This window comes from Oreochromis aureus, linkage group 14, assembly GCF_013358895.1.
Source record: "Oreochromis aureus strain Israel breed Guangdong linkage group 14, ZZ_aureus, whole genome shotgun sequence".
Classification (NCBI taxonomy): domain Eukaryota; kingdom Metazoa; phylum Chordata; class Actinopteri; order Cichliformes; family Cichlidae; genus Oreochromis; species Oreochromis aureus.
Window position 1 is genome coordinate 929,337 of NC_052955.1, and position 18,594 is coordinate 947,930.

The window sequence follows — 18,594 nt, forward strand, 5'->3', positions numbered from 1 at the left end:
GATTATTCCTCCCGTGCATTCAGCGCAAAGCAGCAGTAAATGCTGGCATACTGTGACGGACTGATCAGCAAGAGTAGATCGTATGACAGCTACAGCGCGGCAGTTTGTTTTATTCCGGCGTCGCGGAGAGAGGTGCTCGTGTGATCCCCACCAGTGAGAGTATAGCGCCTCCGGTCCTGGGGGTTTGATTACTGCATTCACCTCTCCGTGGCAAATTGCCCCAACCTAAATCGGAAGAGTGAAACTCCTTCCCAGCCGCTGTTGTGAGGACTCCTCCTCGGTGGAGCCTGCTGTCTTGTCTTGTCTGGTTTTGAATTGTTTTATCTTGTCTTATCTTGTTTTATTAAGTAGGCCTACCTTTTCCTGGTTCGCCTGGTTTTTATTTTATTTTATCTCTGGACTGTTGCGTGTGCCCACGCTTCTGTGATCGGGCTGAAGCAATCCTTTGCCCGAGTGTCGTGCCGGGAATTTTAAATTGCCTCCGTTGCTGGTCTTAGCCTGTGGGGAGCCAGACCAGCTTGCGATTGAGGCTTGGACAATTACTACCAGCATGAGTGGTAGTTTGACCCATGGGGCATAAGCCTTCCAGTGTGTGTGTGTGTGTGTGTGTGTGTGTGTGCATGTGCGATTTCTTTTATTAAAGTTATTAAAGTGTGTTTTAGTTTTTTTTATGATCTGTAGCGAGCCAGACGCTCAGTGTCCTTTTATTCCTTTAACGTATTTTTCTGTGTTTTATTTCAGTGAACGGAGGACGTGCCAGTGGCCCTGGGACCTCAGGTGGTGGGTCGTTTTCACACTTTCTATTGTACAGCACTGGGTGGGCTGCAGTGATTCTCTTTTTTTTTGTGTGATTTTCTTTTGGGTCCATGGCTGCTGGTAAGTCCAAGTTCCATCATTGTTTTATTGTACTTTTAGGACACTGTCAACAAAGACGCTACATTTTGTTCTTCTAATATTTTATCCTTTATTTCTTTTACTATAAATAAAACTGTTTTAATATTGGAGCCAACCTGCCTCAGTGTGCATCCTTGAATCGGTGCGGCCTCTTTTATTCCTTTTTATCTATTTTTCTTAAACGTATATTTCCTGGGGGTGAAATTCCCCTAGGTGGCGTTGTCATTTTATTATTTCTTTTATAACCCCGCCGACCACTTGGTCACATTAGAAAAAAGATACACAAATAAGTTTTAACTTCACAGCATTTTTGAAAAATCAATGACAAGTTTTAAAACATGACACCAGGTCATAAATGTCCCTGTCTGTTGCCTTCTCTGTCCCTCGCTGTCTCAACCTTTCTTTAATACTCCCTTCCCCTGTTTTATTGCTCAGATTTGTTCCAGCTGTGTTTCCCCGTGTTGTCCAACCTCGTCATCCTGCGTATTTAAATCGTCAGTTTGCCTCTGTTCCCTGTCATGTCCCTCCCTGTCCCTCCCTTTTTGCTCCCTCTGTCCCTCCCTGTCTTACCCTCCCTGTCCCTCCCTCTCTCCCCCTCCCTGTCCCTCGCTGTCTGTCCCTCCCTGTTCCTCCCTGTCCTTTGCTCTCTCACCCTACCTGTCCCTCGCTCTCACCCTCCTTGTCCCTCCCTTTCCCTCCCTGTCCCTGCCTCTCTGCCCCTCCCTGTCCCTCCCTCTCTCATCCTCTTTGTCCCTCGCGTTCTCGCCCTCCCTGTCCCACCCTCTCCCTACCTCTCTCCCCCTCCCTGTCCCTCGCTGTCTGTCCCTCCCTGTTCCTCCCTGTCCTTTGCTCTCTCACCCTACCTGTCCCTCCCTCTCTCACCCTCCTTGTCATAATCACATATTAACATGTTTATTACAGGTGCAGTTATAACCACGTTAAATCGTTGAGTTAAATCTATAATCTTAAAAGCTTATATGCTGAGTATATTGTTACAGTAAAATAGTAGCTGAGCAAAGGCCTGAATGTATTCAGCTTCTTGTTGCATTTGAGTTTGCCTAGCAACAGGTGACAGAAGGAGGACAAGTCCATGGGGACCTCAAAGGCCTGAGATCATCACCATATTTGGATGGATGCCAGAAAGGGGAACTTCTGTGTCTGCATTTATCTCTTAGAATAGATCAGTGTCTGTAGAAGAGGCAAATAATGTTCTTAAGATGCAAATTATGTGCTTGTAAACACAAGAGGGGGGCGTTATAATACCCTGATGTTATAAAAGCAATCTGAAGTGTATTTTTGGGTGGGGATTTACAACTGATGGTTTCCAGTGTACGTCTCCCCACGCTGCATGTATTCATTAAAATCAATTGTTTGATCAACCTCTTTTGGACCATCATTGTTTTACTCTCGTCCTCAATTTCGGACCCGTAACACCCTCCCTTTCCCTCCCTGTCCCTGCCTCTCTGCCCCTCCCTGTCCCTCACTCTCTGTCCCTCGCTCTCTCACCCTCTTTGTCCCTCACTTTCTTGCTCTCTCTTTCCCTCGCTCTCTCCGCCCTCCCTGTCCCTCGCTGTCTCGCCCTCTCTCTATTGTCCCCTTCCGCTGTGAGGTTTGTTCCAGCTGTGTTTTCACCTGTTGCCCCATCCTTTTTCATTCCTTTGTATTTAAGTCTTTAGTTTGTCTCTGCTCCCTGTTACGTTGTCAGTCTTCATGCTAGTCCTCCTATCATGTTCAGTTTGAGCTTGAGTGAATTGTACCTTCAGTTTTGTGTAGTAGACCCAGAATGTTGCTGCAACGATTATATCTCTTGTCTGTTGTGCAAATCCTTTGATATTCACTGGACAGATACCAGACAAGATCTTCGTTACCGAACTTAGCATAAGCTTCATTAGTAGCAACAGCCTATTGGTTCTAAAGACTTTCACTTTTTCTTTCACATGGTCAGAGAAATGTCTACATTTGTTTCTAAAGAACAAACACATTCAGGTGTTTGTATGTGAACTGTAATTGTGCCCTCGTACACTTTGACCTTTACCCTTTTAAACTCACACCTGCTGAAGGCATTTGATTATCAGCACCTAACTACTGCTGAGTCTCTCATCTTCCAGAAACAAGGATGGACCTGTGGGTGATGGGTAATGAGGTCATGCTGTTTGTGCACGTTTAAACTGATGTGAACAGGTTAAAAGAAGCACAGCTGCAGCTCAGTGGGGAGGGACTGGTAGTCAGGCTGTGCTGTGCAGTGTTTCAGTTTTTGTGTTGTATAGCAGAATGGTAAGTTCAGAGAATGTTTCCAAGCTGTTCCTGTTATGTGACGTTAACTGAACTTCAGGTAACCTGCAAGAAAAGAACAAGAAACGAGTTCCTGTGAGGTATTCTGAGCCTCGAGGATGATGATAAATGCTACAGAGATTACACATTTCACTCTAAGTCCCTACTTTGACACTGGTGCATACAGATACTTGTATTTCCTCATTATTCTAATTTCTTATGCTGCAATTATTTGTGCTAACCTCCTGCTGATTGTGGTTATCTGTGTGAACAGAAGCTTACATGAACCTATGTACATGTTTCTGTGCAGCCTGTTTGTGAATGAGCTGTATGGTAGTACAGGGCTGTTTCCGTTCCTCCTGCTTCAGATCCTCTCTGATATTCACACTGTTTCTATTTCATTTTGTTTCCTGCAGGTTTTCTGTGTGTACACTTACGCTTGTGTGGAGTTTATAAACTTAGTCGTCATGTCTTATGACAGATATTATGCCATCTGCTGGCCTCTTCAATATAAATCATATATGACACAGAAAACAGTCACCATGCTGATTTCTCTAACGTGGTTATTACCTTTTATTATGATTGTCGTGCTTATATCTTTGAGTGCTCCTCTACAGCTCTGTGGAAACGTCATCAATAAAGTTTTTTGTGGAAACTATGCCATCATTAAACTGGCCTGCTCTGACACCAGAGTCCATAACATCTTTGGACTCATTTACACTTTCATCTCTGTCATTATTCCTCTTGTTTTAATCCTGTACACCTACGTGAGGATCCTGAAAGTCTGTTTTTCTGGCTCCAAGCAGACCCGACAGAAAGCCGTCAGCACCTGCACGCCTCACCTCGCCTCCATCTTGAATTTTTTTTTCGGTTGCTGTTTTCAGATATTACAAAGCAGATTTGACACAAATGGTGTGCCGAATGTTTTTGGCATTTTATCATCATTGTACTTTCTGACATGCCAGCCGCTCTTCACACCACTACTGTACGGGCTGAAAATGACCAAAATACGCATTGCATGTAAACAGCTGTTTTGTGGTCCACTGACACGTTTGTTCAGTTGTAGTAGTGATATCTTCTCCAAAAGCCATCAAAGTCAGACGTATTGTTAATGCATGTGGATTACAAGGAAACTTATTTTGGAGCTGAAATCATTCAAACTTTGCTCTTCATGGTTTTTAAAGTTCTGTTAAGTTCAGATACATCTGTTTTTGTCAGTATGCTTGAACAAATAAACTAATATGAGTGACTTAGTTTTCTGTTGTTACGCTTGGAGCACTTAACATTTATTTTGTGTGATGTGTGTTTTTCACTTGAGCAGAGATAAACAGTCGGGTGGTTTGGGATCAGTGTGTCTAAGTTCCAGAGGGAACGGATCAACACACAAACAGCAAAGCAAAAGCAAAAGATGTGCCATCAGCAACTGTACATAAACACTTTGAACAGATAACAAAATAAAAATATATTTTTGCTGTGTTTTGGGTAAAATTACACATTTAAACTGAAATCAGATGAATACAAAGTTTTATTGGTTGATAAATTTCCATCAGTCCACATGATTCAAAGTGAACTCACTTACTGCCATTTAATAGTGAGAACATTTTCTATAAATATTAAGTCTCACAACACAACTGTTTCCTTCACTGAGGTATTTGATCCTGCTGGGAGATAATAGTCAGTGAATGATTTTTCTGTGTGCAAACATGGATCTATATTTATTATGAGCAGGTATCTGAAATCATGTTTTCACTTTTTTCTCACTGCTTCACTGAGTGAATGTGTTAAATGCAGAGAGGAATTTTCCCACTCGGATCAATAAAGTATACATTATTATTATTATTATTATTATTTAAAAAACTGTTAGAAAAATTATTTTCTGTGTATTTTCAACTGTAAGTAGTTGATTTATGTAGTTGGTTTGTGAGATGGAGACATGGAGACACTCAAATAGCTTAAATCATCACATCTTCTGATCGTATAGACGCAACAACAGACCGGGGACAAGAGGCCTGGAGGTTAGTTATTAAAGACTACCGTCATGGTGGATGTTTTTCATAACTCATCCAGATTAGGCTGTGCTTTTCAGTATATGGTGTCCCATCATCATTCTGCTATTAAGTGTTGGATAGGTGTCGGGCACCTTTGCATCATCTGCAGCCTGGCTAAAGTGGACTCCTGTCTGTATTTATCTGGTGGTGAGGCGAGCAGGAGGGCAGGCAGGTGGGTGTGATCTCCGGCTTTGACAGGTGGAAAGTGCCTGATGTCCTTACTGGTGAGCGGCAGCGTGAGGCAAACGGAGGAGCGACAGAGGTACCAAGGTGAGTACTTCTTAGTCTTTATCTCCATGGTTATTGTACTTCCTGTTTTATTTTGAAAGTCTCTGGTCCTGTGTTCAGTGTCTTCAGGTTGCCTCACCTGTCGTGTTAGTCTGTATTAATTCCAGCTGTGTTCCCTCCTGTTTTCCATCCTTTTGTTATCCTGTGTGTTGCGTCGTCCCCGTTTGCTGTGTGTTTCCATGTGTTCCAGGTTTCCCTTGTTAATTCCTAATTGTCCGTTCCTCAAAGAAAGGATTTGCTGCCCGGACAGTAAACTGTGCTCTGTTGGACTCTGGCCGTATTATTTGCCCAGAGAATTTACCCATGGGATCTTGGTGGCTTTTACCACCATCACTTCATGCGGATACCCTCTCGGCACCAGCTGCGGTCTCAAGGCTGGAGCTGAACAACAACACCCTGATAACGACTGTGTTTAGACTGTTCTTCCCTTTCTATGCAAGGCCACCTGGGTTGGCTGGAAGACTGTTTACTTAGCCTGGCAGGGCGAAGGACACTGTCTCAGCTGAACTCTGGACACACACACACACACGCACACAGACATATATACACATGCAGACATACACTCATCCTCCCTCCAAACGCCTTCGACGCTTATTCCCTTCCGATGCTGACGGTGGATCATGGAGACCAGCGCACAGGCTGCAGGCCCGGATGTACTGTCTACACTGGCTGTCTCTCACCCTTTACCCACCCCTGTTGCTTGTCATGTGTTTCTTTGGTGTATTAAGAGTTTTTCATGTGCTATGTGCAGAGGTGGTTTTTTCTGTTCTCAAACTGATCTCCCTGTTGGAGCTCAGTCTGGGGGAGTTATTTTTTTCTCCTTATCTTTCCTCATGTTGTGCTTTTCCATGTTGTACCCCTCTGACCTGTCTTCCCCATGTGATGTTTGTGTAATGCAGGGGTGTCCAAAGTCCGGCCCACTTCAACTTTTGCTTGAGTGCATTGCACTTCTTAGTTTTAACACTAGGGGGAGCTACTGTTGATCAAGGCAGTTGCTCCACCAAAAAAACAATCACAGAAGAAATTTACCCCAAGTTACCAAACATGGCAGAACCAAAGAAGCGAAAGATAGAAAGTGAATGCAGAAAATTTCAGACACTGTGGGAGAGTGAATATTTCTTCAAAGAATTAAAGGGGACGTGTGTCTGTTTGATCTGCACTGAAACTGTGGCAGTTATGAAAGAGTATAATGTACGACGTCATTATGAAACCAAACATCAGGCCTGTGCATCCTACACTGGTGCTGAGCAAGAGCAGGAATTAAAGCAAAGGGTAGCTCTCCTGCGGGGTCAGCAACAGTATTTTTTTGTGCTCAAATTGTCCAGGAAAAGGCTCCAATAGCAGCTATGAGGTCGCCCAACTCATCACAAGACATGGCAAGCCTTTTTCAGATGGAGACCTCATAAAACACGGCCTCGTTAAAGTCACCGAAATAATGTGCCCGGAAAAAGTGCAGGACTTCAACGTCAGCATGTCCAGAAATACAGTTGTGCCACGCACTGAAGACTGTCAGCCAACATTAAACTGCAGCTGTCTGATAAAGCTGTGCTTTTGATTTTTACTCCATCGCATGCGATGAGAGCACCGATGCCACAGACACCGCACAGCTGCTAATTGTTTTTTTCGGGGAGTGGACGAGAGCACGAGCGCTTTAGGTGAGTAAAAATATATTCCACAGTACCCGTGTGTTAATAAGCATGCATGTGCAGGTACACATGCTTCAAATATCAATAATGCGCATCAATTCTGTCACTACCCTGCTTTTGCGCACCACTTTCTTATATGCATTTTCTTGTTAACACACAGAGTACACACCGCTGTGCACAGCGCACGCGCACGCAAAAGTCAGCTGATCTCATCTGATGCAGATCTGCTCCTTGGTCAGGTGACATTTGTCCGGATTTTTGGCACGAGTGGCGTCGGACCTGCACCGCAGCTGGATGGCCCGATTTACATACCCAGCGCAGCTGATACTCACCAGAATAATTTACTAAAATTATATGCACTCCTGTTATTAAGTCCAGTTCAGTCTGTTAATGTTGATAACCGTTTCAAATGAACGTTAATAGGTGTGTTGCTAAGCCTAAGAACTTAAATAACAAGCTTGAAATGTCCCCGTCCCATTTTCCCCTTTATTGTTTTTTCTCTGTGCTGTAAATCTTCTGTCCAAGAAGAAATCTGCTGCTGCTCTGAGAATGAGCTACCAAAGCTTTTTCTGAAGAAATCAATAAAGATCCATTTATGGAAAGCTGTGATGAAGGCAGTTTTGTCTTTAATTATATTCAACAATATAACACATTTGACCACTTTTAAATGATTTTTCTAACTTTAATACGCTACAGTTACGGTTATATACCTAATTTCTAGTAAGTGGCCCAGCCCCTCCTATATTTTTATGTATGTGGCCCTCAGTGAAAAAAGTTTGGACACCCCTGGTGTAAGCAAATAAATTGTATGGCAGTGTTGTGGAAAATTTAACAATAACCTGCAACACACCCAGTGAGCTTGATTTGAAGTGGGTTTAATAAACACGTTGCAATGTGGAGAGAGCATCCCAGTGAAACACCAGGACTATCTCTGAATTGTGGCCACCGCCCTTACATCTTATATATGCAGACACAGACACTCTTAAACAAAGAACACTCCACAGCGGATCAATTATTAGTAGATCCTTAACTGTTCAGTCTAAGAAAAGCTCCGACCAATCGTCACCTCCTTTACAACAGGATGTCCAGAGCCCTCAAGAGGAAAATGAGTCTGCTGTGAAGGTGCAATAAAACTTGGGCCCCACTTGTGATCACATTCCACATGCATACAAACTGGTGACAGGAGTGCTCTTACTATACTAAAGTGATATGGTTAAAATATGTGATTAATACATGACAAAAGAAATCTGCCACCACAGCAGCCATGGACAGCCATTGCTACATCTCCGTGAGTGAATAAGAAAAACATCCATCCACTCATACATTCATCCATCCATCAATACTTTCAGTCTGTCCTTCCTTTGGCCTTGTGTTGAGATTGAGTTACTAATGTTTTTTTTACCCAACTGTTTATTTTTTCAGTTTAAAAGAGTTATTTAGTTTCCAGAGCATGTCCCTTGGTAATGACAATAGACTGCTGCGGGACTAAACTGAAAAGCTTAAATGAAGCGGAGGTGAAGTTACAGTTCAGTCCGTGTGTCATTCAGTATCCCATGTTACACATGCCTACAGAGACTTTTGATACTACATATATACTAAACTGTACTGGAGAGGTAAGTTTGAGATGTTTGTCACTAATGATCCTTCAGTGATATAATGTATTGCTTGTGTGGTTATTTTGGCTAATTCATCCCACAGTTTAAAGCAGGTGAAAGGATCACTAACATAGCATGAATACTTCTAAATGTATAGTATCCTGTGGATAGTGTTGGCTTGCTGTGAACCATGGAGATCATAAGAAACTCCACACAGTTTTCATATTTTACTCTTGGCGCCTATGTTGACACACAGATGTTTAAACATTTATATTTCATAATTATTTTGTCTCTGTATATGTTTACAGTTGGTTCCAACGTCCTGCTGATTGTGGTTATCTGTGTGAACAGAAGCTTACATGAACCTATGTACATGTTTCTGTGCAGCCTGTTTGTGAATGAGCTGTATGGTAGTACAGGGCTGTTTCCGTTGCTCCTGCTTCAGATCCTCTCTGATGTTCACACTGTTTCTGCTCCTCTGTGCTTCCTGCAGGTTTTCTGTATTTACTTATATGCAAGTGTAGAGTTTAGTAACTTAGCTGCCATGTCTTATGACAGATACATGTCCATCTGTTATCCTCTTCAATATCACACACTAATGACGTCTAATAAAGTTGCCCTTCTGATAGCTGTGACATGGATACCTCCTTTACTTGCGGTTTGTGTCACAACATGTCTGAGTGCTTCATTGCAGCTATGTGGAAATGTCATTAACAAAGTGTACTGTAACAATCACTCCATTATCAAGCTGGGATGTCACAGCACCACAGTTAATAATCTCTATGAGCTCACTGCTGCCTCTGTCACAGTGTGTGTCCCAGTATCTGTAATCCTGTACACCTACACAAGGATCCTGAAAATCTGTTTTTCTGGATCCAAACAGACCCGACAGAAAGCCATCAGCACCTGCACGCCTCACCTCGCTTCTCTGCTCAACTTTTCTTTTGGGGTTTCTTTTGAAATACTACAGAGCAGGTTTGATATGGCCCATGTTCCAAACATGCTACGGATATTTTTATCAGTGTACTTTCTTACATGTCAGCCCCTCTTCAATCCTGTCATGTATGGCTTGAATATGTCCAAAATACGGACCATATGTAAAAATCTGCTCTTAGGTTCTGTTGGGAAGAGCAGGATATTTATCAAAATTGTTCAGATTGAGAAATAAGAGATAAACTACACTGATATGAAGAATGAGCGTTTCTTCATTTGACATATTGTTTCAGGTTTGGAAATTTACCATTCAACAGCTGATGCAGACATGTCTAACAGTCATTGAAAATCAATCAAATAAAAATAATGGAGATGTAAAAAAAAAGAGGAAGTGTCTTCATTCCCAGACAGATTAACTGTTTAAATAATGAAAGAAAATATAATTATTTCTGTGTTATTGCTGCTTGATGTGAATATTAACGTTATGATACTTTATACTTGGACCACAGAAATTTCACTACACTACTAATCAAAGCCATGCCTAAATCATTAGTGTTAATTTTAGTATAATGTTATTTATATAGCTCCTATATGAGCCATCTCAGGGCACTTGATGATGTAAAGGAAGACAACATTTTGAAAAGAACCTTAGGGAACCACAGTTTGTGGCAGTAGGGTTGTTATACCTCAAATCCACAAATTTTAGAACAGTTGCTGCTTATCCATCTCCAATTTGCTCAGAAATGTTATGGTAGAAAAAGTACCCATTCATAATTGTGGTGATTTTCTAGTTTGATATATCTAATACATATACAATACATAAATATATGTTCTTTTGAAAAATTGTTCATAGACCCATTTTTCTGTATCAGCATTTAAACATAAATATTTTAAACTATCAAAGTTAAAACCTGAAAGTTTCAAGTTTCTTACCATGAAAATGAATCAGGAACTGTAATTTGGGACATATTACAAATACATTTTCGTACTGGCTAGATAAAACAAAACACAACAAAGTGCCATATTTGAATACACACCAGTAAAAGACTTTAGATTTCAAAAGACAACGAGGGAAAATTTCTGTATAGTTATATTTCACTATAAAGCAAAATAAAGCATGTTGAATGCATTCCAAGAAGAAATTCTTAGCCATAAAAATTAAGAAAATGCTATTTTCATTCAACTTTCATGCTGTATTAAGCAAATATGCCAAGTATTAAATAAGTTGTATCATAAAAACAAAAATACCAGACGGTAGTCTAATGCTAATAGAACAAAATTCTGGCAAAATGTTTGACACAATAAAATTAGTCAGATTGTCGCTAATGTAATGACCACTGTGTTAGTACACTAGTGTATACACACTAGTGTACTAACACAGTGGTCCCCATCCTTTTTTGCACCACGGACCGGTTTAATGTCCGACAATATTTTCATGGACCACCCTTTAAGGTGTTGCGGATAAATGCAACAAAATAAAATGATACGACCAAGACAAAAACTGTGGTATTTTGTAAATATAATAATAAACGTGAATTCACTGTGTAATTGTGTAACTTTATTAGCACCGTCCTCCTGAAATGCGCCAAACATTGAGAGTAACATCCTCCTGTCTGCCCCTTAATGCTCTCTGGTCGCTATGGTAACGCGTGAAAATTTCTTTCAAAGAAATATGAATCAAATCGGGAAAAGACCGAGTTAATGATAAAACCCCCCAAAAACCATAAATTTCACACCCGAGCCTCAACTCTCACGGCCTGGTACCAAACGACTTATGGACCGGTACTGGCCTGGGGGTTGGGGACCGCTGTACTAAGACTAGAAACAGCTTTAGTGAAGGTTACAAATGATCTTCTTATGGCCTCTGACAGTGGACTCATCTCTGTGCTTGTCCTGCTAGACCTCAGTGCAGCGTTCGATACTGTCGACCATAATATCCTATTAGAGCGATTAGAACATGCTGTAGGTATTACAGGTACTGCACTGCAGTGGTTTTTCTGTCATATCTATCTATCCATCCATCCATCCATCCATCCATCCATTTTCTTCCACTTATCCGGGGCCAGGTCGCGGGGGCAGCAGCCCAAGCAGAGAAGCCCAGACCTCCCTCTCCCCAGCCACCTCCTCCAGCTTATCCGGGGGAATGTGGAGGAGCAGCGGCTCTACTCTGAGCCCCTCCCGAATGGCCGAACTTCTCACCATATCTCTGTCGATCTCCCGCTCCCTTCTCCTATCACTTGCGAACAAGACCCGGAGATACTCCTCCACTTGGGGCAGTGTCTCGTCCCTGACCCGGAATGGGCACTCCACCCTTTTCCGGCTGAGGACCATGGCCTCAGATTTGGAGGTGCTGATTCTCATTCCCACCGCTTCACACTCGGCTGTGAACCGTTCCAAGGCGAGCTGGAGGCCTTCACCTGATGAAGCCAACAGGACCACATCATCTGCACAACCACCGAAGTGAAAGGCTTCTGCCACTTGGCTATGCCTAGAAATTCTGTCCATAAAAATTATGAACAGAATCGGTGACAAAGGGCAGCCCTGGCGGAGCCCATCACCCACCAGGAACAAGTCCAACTTATTGCGGGCTATGCGGACCAAGTTCTTGCAACGGTCGTATAAGGACTGAATGGCCCGTAGCAATGGGCCAGACACCCCATACTCCAGGAGCACCCCCCACAGGACCCCCTGAGGTACATGGTCGAATGCCTTCTCCAAGTCCACAAAACACATGTAGACTGGTTGGGCAAACTCCCATGAGCCCTTGAGTATCCTCGAGTGGATAAAGAGCTGGTCCAGTGTTCCACAACCAGGACGAAAACTGCATTGTTCCTCCTGTATCTAAGGTTCGACTAACGGACGGAATCTCCTCTCCAGGGAGGCTGGGAAAGTCTCCTCTGCAAATAGCTATATCTATCACGCATATCTATCTGATAGACTCCAATTTGTTGATATAAATGGAGAGTCTTCTTCACACACTGAGGTTAATTATGGAGTTCCACAGGGTTCAGTGCTAGGACCAATTCTGTTTACATTATACATGCTTCCCTTAGGCAGCATCATTAGAAGACATAGCATAAATTTTCACTGCTATGCAGATGACTCGCAGCTCTATCTATCCATGAAGCCAGGTAACACACACCAATTAGTTAAACTGCAGGAATGTCTTAAAGACATAAAGACCTGGATGGCCGCTAACTTTCTGCTTCTTAATTCAGATAAAACTGAGGTTATTGTACTCGGCCCTGAAAATCTTAGAAATATGGTATCTAAGCAGATTCTTACTCTGGATGGCATTACCTTGGCCTCCAGTAATGCTGTGAGGAACCTTGAGTCATTTTGACCAGGACATGTCCTTCAATGCACATATTAAACAAATATGTAAGACTGCTTTCTTCCATTTGTGCAACATCTCTAAAGTTAGAAATATCCTGTCTCAGAGTGACGCTGAAAAACTAGTTCATCCATTTATTACTTCCAGGCTGGACTACTGTAATTCTTTATTATCAGGATGTCCTAAAAACTCGCTGAAAAGCCTTCAGCTGATCCAAAATGCTGCAGCAAGAGTCCTGACAGGGACTAGAAAGAGAGAGCAGATTTCTCCTGTTTTGGCTTCCCTTCATTGGCTTCCTGTTAAATCCAGAATTGAATTCAAAATCCTGCTCCTCACATACAAGGTCTTAAATAATCAGGCCCCATCTTATCTTAATGACCTTGTAGTACCATATCACCCTATTAGAGCACTTCGCTCTCACACTGCAGGCCTACTTGTTGTTCCTAGAGTATTTAAAAGTAGAATGGGAGGGAGAGCCTTCAGTTTTCAGGCCCCTCTTCTGTGGAACCAGCTTCCAGTTTGGATTCAGGAGACAGACACTATCTCTACTTTCAAGATTAGGCTTCAAACTTTCCTTTTTGCTAAAGCATATAGTTAGGGCTGGACCAGGTGACCCTGAACCCTCCCTTAGTTATGCTGTGTGGAAGCAGATTTCTTTTCTGTTGTATTAATCACATATTTAATCATATCACATTTATTAATAGTAATTTCACTTTCTCACTTAGTTGTATGCATGTTCACTACAGAGGGGCCTTATGCTCTGCACACACAGTGAGGCCATTGTAATGGGATATGTTAAACAGATAGTGAGACTCCTTTTCCTTATCAGGGATGTAAATCCTTAGGTGACGGTCAACCTCCCCCTTCTCTGTATTTAAATGTGCCGTTGCTCACAAGTAAAATGTGAAATAATCAGCAGCTTGTCTTGATTTTAATATTTATTTCCCATAATAAGTTCAACAGGGTAGATGTACTTAAGGAACATGAGACTTTTTCAGATCAATAAAGGCAAATATTGCAAACTACACAAAAGGCAGCCGCTAAAGCGTTTAAGTTTCAAAATAGAAAAAACAAAACAGACTAAATTGTCAATTCCACTTAGAAACAAAATATTAATTCTAAAAATAAATCTTAGTTTGTTTTACAGAAGAACAGACAAAATTAAACTTTTGTCAATATCAAATAAACTGAGAACTAAAAGGAAATTTTCAATCTCTCCTTGTTGTATAGCTTTCTGAACTTTCTGAATCCTTTATCATCCGCAACTGAAAATAGTTGTGGATGATTACTATACCTGTCTAATGTCACGTTGTTGTCCCTGGCTCTCTTTCTCTGTCTCTCCCTCCCGCTCTGTTCCTGTGCTACTGCGAGTGTAACTACCGCCCCTCCCCCCTCTTCCCAGCGCAAAGCACAAGGCTCGCGTGCGGAGTGAAGCGGAAAAAAAGTGCGAGAGAGAGGGTGAGAGAAAGAAAGAAAAAACCCCCCCCACAGCTCGTGATAAGGAGCCGGCTCGCGTCGCTCACGTCAAAAATCCGGTTTGCGACAGACACATCACTACGAAATACCTTCACACTACGGAACTTCTGTGGCCCTTCCGTTCGACAATCTCTCCGGCATTGGAACCATCATTTGTTTTCTCTTCGGTAACCTGGTCACCCACGCTCTCGGTTGATTTTTCTCTGGTTGGCACACTCATTTCCTCCATTACCGGGGCGGCACGGCGGCTGGCTGCTTCCTAAACAACTACACATGTGCGGCTTGGCACTTGTGCTGTACGTAACAAGTCACGTGACGTGATGCTGCGGCTGTGATTGGTTCGGCTCTGCGCTACTTAATTTGGATTGGCTGTTCTTCTTTTCTTTTTTTAAGAGAGCAAGAAAGAGATGAGGCCTATCGCAATAGTTTAATTTTTCTATCGAGAAAAAGTTATTTCGCAATACATATCGTTATCGTTCTATTGCCCAGCTCTATGTTAAAATTTCCATAACAACTGCAATAGGCGTTGGCTGATGCATTGGGTGTTTCTTCTTCACTCACTATGTGTTAATAGACCTCTCTGCACTGAACCATCCTTGTTATTAAGGGTTTTTTTTTCCCTTCCCACTGTGGCAAAAGTGCTCACTCATAGTAGGTCATATGATTGTTGGGTTAAAATAAAATTGAATCTAATTAAACTGACTTGCCCAGAATACTGTGAGAATGTTTTTCACTCGTCTCAGAAATTCGTCTTTGGTAACCACTGAAATCGTTGTTCAAATACATGGCATCCACATGAAAGATTTCTTGTTTTATTTTAGAAGTGCTTTCCCTACAGGTCCCAAAAGGTTATTTCTGTTCATCTGGATGTTTACAGTGGGAGAAATGTTTCATCATCATCAGGTGACTTCTTTCTTCTTTCAACCTTATAAGCAGGACATTTGCACAATGACTGAAACTAGCACAGCTGAATGAACAATGAGCTGTGAGGTCAGTTCCCTGATTATTAATATGCAAAATGTCATGACCATTGATCAAAGACCAATGATCAGTAACCATGAGTCCCATTCACAGAGAGTTGGGGAATGGCTGCAATCACAGCATTGTAAGATGGTGACAGATGTACCCTTAGGCCCCCTCCACGATTCAAAGATGGTCTTTCCCTTTTCACGTAAATGGCTTCCTTGACTCAGCGCTAAACCAGCGTTCCTCCCTGTCCAGGATGTGTACATCTTCATCATTGAAAGAGTGTCCACTGGCCTGTAGGTGTAAATAGACTGCAGAGTCCTGGCATGATGAGGTGTTTTTTCTGTGTAATTCTACTCAAAAGGCAGTTTCTGTTATCGACTCTTCAGCAAAAACAGACTTTTACGGATGCTGGACATTTTCAGTCCGTACAGAACAGGATTAAAAAGCGGCTGACAAGCCAGAAAATATAATGATAAGAAAATCTTCAACATGTTTGGCACATTGTTGTTATTGAACCTGCTCTGTAACACCTCCAAGAAAGAACCAAAAGAGAAGTTGAGCAGAGAAACGAGGTGAGGCGTGCAGGTGCTGACGGCTTTCTGTCGGGTCTGTTTGGATCCAGAAAAACAGACTTTCAGGATCCTCACGTAGGTGAAAAAGATTAACGTGAGAGGAACAAATATTGTTAAAGCACTAACAATGACTCCAGAGATGTTAGTGACTGTGGTGTCAGAACAGGCCAGTTTAACAATGGACTGGTTGTCACAGTACACTTTGTTTATGATGTTCCCACACAGCTGCAGAGAGGCGCTCAAGGATGTTATAATAACAACTACAAGAAAACGAGGCAACCACGTCACAGCTATCAGAAAAGCAACCTTCCACATTGTCATCAGTGTCCGATATTGTAGGGGATAACAGATAGCAAGATATCTGTCATAAGACATGACAGCTAAGTTTAATAACCCTACACCTGCATACGTGAAAACACAGAAAACCTGCAGGAAGCACAGAGGAGCAGAAACAGTGTGAACATCAGAGAGGATCTGAAGCAGGAGGAACGGAAACAGCCCTGTACTACCATACAGCTCATTCACAAACAGGCTGCACAGAAACATGTACATAGGTTCATGTAAGCTTCTGTTCACACAGATAACCACAATCAGCAGGACGTTGGAACCTACAATGAAAGCATATAAAGACAGTGCAATAATGAAATATAAATATTTGAAAAGGCCGGTGTCAAAGTACGCAGTGAGGGTGAAATATAAAACCTTTGTAGAGTTTGTAGAGTTTGTTTTCATTCTTCTTTGAAGCTGTAAAGCAATCATGACTCTTACTAAAGTGAAATTAACTTTTAGAAAATAATGAAACTAAGCAATCAATAGCAAAAATTAGATTATGTATTCATTGCACAGACAATCATAAGGGTGATCAGAAAGCGTTGAATCCCTCTGACTTTGAAGCAGCAGAGTCACACTTCAAACTGTGACTGAGCCTCACTGAGCTGAGAGCTGATCCTTTTCCTCTGAAGTTTAACAGAGACGCCCACCCAGTACAGGTCAGGGGTGACAAAGGAGCAAAATAATTCATCCAATCAGCCGTGTGGGTGTGAGTGAAAACAACAGACAACCTCTGTGAGGGAGCTGAAATGTGCTTCATCAGCTTCTGTCCTATAACATGATTTAAACAGTGAAATCCTGTTTTGTGTCTAATCACGGGATCAATTAAAGGGGCGATCGTGGCTCAAGAGTTGGGAGCTTGCCTTGTAATCGGAAGATTGCCGGTTCGAGCCCCGGCTTGGACAGTCTTGGTCGTTGTGTCCTTGGGCAAGACACTTCACCCGTTGCCTACTGGTGGTGGTCAGAGGGCCCGGTGGCGCCAGTGTCCGGCAGCCTCGCCTCTGTCAGTGCGCCTCAGGGTGGCTGTGGCTACAACGTAGCTTGCCATCACCAGTGTGTGAATGTGTGGATGACTGGATGTGTAAAGCGCTTTGGGGTCCTTAGGGACTAGTAAAGCACTTTACAAATACAGGCCATTTACCATTTAAAGCTCCAGTGAAGATCCACAACTAAATGTGGGACAGTAACTGTTGTAATTGGCGAATCTGTTCTCAGACATCTGAAGCTAGAGACACCAGCAACCATAGTCAATTGTCTTCCAGGGGCAGGCGACATTGAAGGAAATTTAAAACTGCTGGCTAAGCGTAAACGTCAATTCAGTAAGATCACAATTCAATAATGACACCCGGTTACGCCAATCGGAGGTCACTAAAATCAATATTGAATCGGTGTGCAACTTTGCCAAAACAATGTGGGACTCTGTAGTTTTCTCTGGTCCCCTCCCCAATCAGACCAGGAGTGACATGTTTAGCCGCATGTTCTCCTTAAATTGCTGGCTGTCTGAGTGGTGTCCCAGAAACGATGTGGGCTTCATAGATAATTGGCAAACCTTCTGGAGGAAACCTGGTCTTGTTAGGAGAGACGGCATCCATCCCACTTTGGATGGAGCAGCTCTCATTTCTAGAAATATGGACCAATTTATTAAACCCCCCAAAATATGACTATCCAGAGTTGGGACCAGGAAGCAGAGTTGCAGTCTTACACGCCTCTCTGCAGCTTCTCTCCTCCTGCTACCCCCAAAACCCATCTCCATTGAGACTGTGTCAGCTCCCAAACAGACAAAAAACAAACTAAAAACCAGCAATAAACAACTTAAACATAAAAAATCCCAAAGAAAGAACAATACAGTATCCACATCTGAACCAAAGAGTAAAACAGTGAAATGTGGATTATTAAATATTAGGTCTCTCTCCTCCAAGTCTCTGTTAGTACATGACTTAATAATTGATCAACAAATCGATTTACTCTGCCTTACAGAAACCTGGTTGCAGCAGGATGAGTATGTTAGTTTAAATGAATCAACACCCCGAGTCATTCTAACTACCAGAAACCTCGAAGCACAGGCCGAGGGGGTGGTGTGGCAGCAATTTTTCACACCAGTCTATTAATCAACCAAAGACCCAGACAGACTTTTAATTCATTTGAAAGCCTGATGCTTAGCCTCGTCCACCCCAGCTGTAAAACTCAGAAACCAGTCTTACTTGTTATCATCTATCGTCCACCTGGGCCTTACACAGA

At 42.4% G+C, this 18,594-nt stretch overlaps 3 protein-coding genes across 3 annotated transcripts; 2 read left to right on the top strand and 1 right to left on the bottom strand.

The window, feature by feature from the left end:
• The first annotated feature begins 3,287 nt into the window (after positions 1-3,287).
• On the top strand, positions 3,288-5,705 carry LOC116335335 (olfactory receptor 142-like). The gene is made up of 3 exons (XM_039597971.1): positions 3,288-4,185; positions 5,412-5,483; positions 5,692-5,705. Exons 1-3 carry the CDS (start codon positions 3,288-3,290, stop codon positions 5,703-5,705), a joined length of 984 nt encoding a protein of 327 aa, XP_039453905.1.
• Positions 5,706-8,932: 3,227 nt separating this feature from the next.
• On the top strand, positions 8,933-9,910 carry LOC116335336 (olfactory receptor 10A3-like). Its single transcript, XM_031758995.1, has one exon. The coding sequence runs from the start codon at positions 8,933-8,935 to the stop codon at positions 9,908-9,910; it is 978 nt and encodes a 325-aa protein (XP_031614855.1).
• A 5,915-nt stretch (positions 9,911-15,825) lies between these two features.
• LOC116335337 (olfactory receptor 11A1-like) lies at positions 15,826-16,758 on the bottom strand. Its single transcript, XM_039597972.1, has one exon. It carries the CDS (start codon positions 16,756-16,758, stop codon positions 15,826-15,828), a length of 933 nt encoding a protein of 310 aa, XP_039453906.1.
• Positions 16,759-18,594: the final 1,836 nt, after the last annotated feature.

Excerpts from the sequence above, each read along its gene's own strand:
- LOC116335336 (XM_031758995.1), top strand. The coding sequence starts at position 8,933 with ATGGAGATCATAAGAAACTCCACACAGTTTTCATATTTTACTCTTGGC.
- LOC116335337 (XM_039597972.1), bottom strand. The coding sequence starts at position 16,758 with ATGAAAACAAACTCTACAAACTCTACAAAGGTTTTATATTTCACCCTC.
- LOC116335335 (XM_039597971.1), top strand. The coding sequence starts at position 3,288 with ATGATAAATGCTACAGAGATTACACATTTCACTCTAAGTCCCTACTTT. Across the intron at positions 4,186-5,411 it reads GACCAAAATACGCATTGCAT|GTGGAAAGTGCCTGATGTCC; the intron begins GTAAACAGCTGT and ends CGGCTTTGACAG.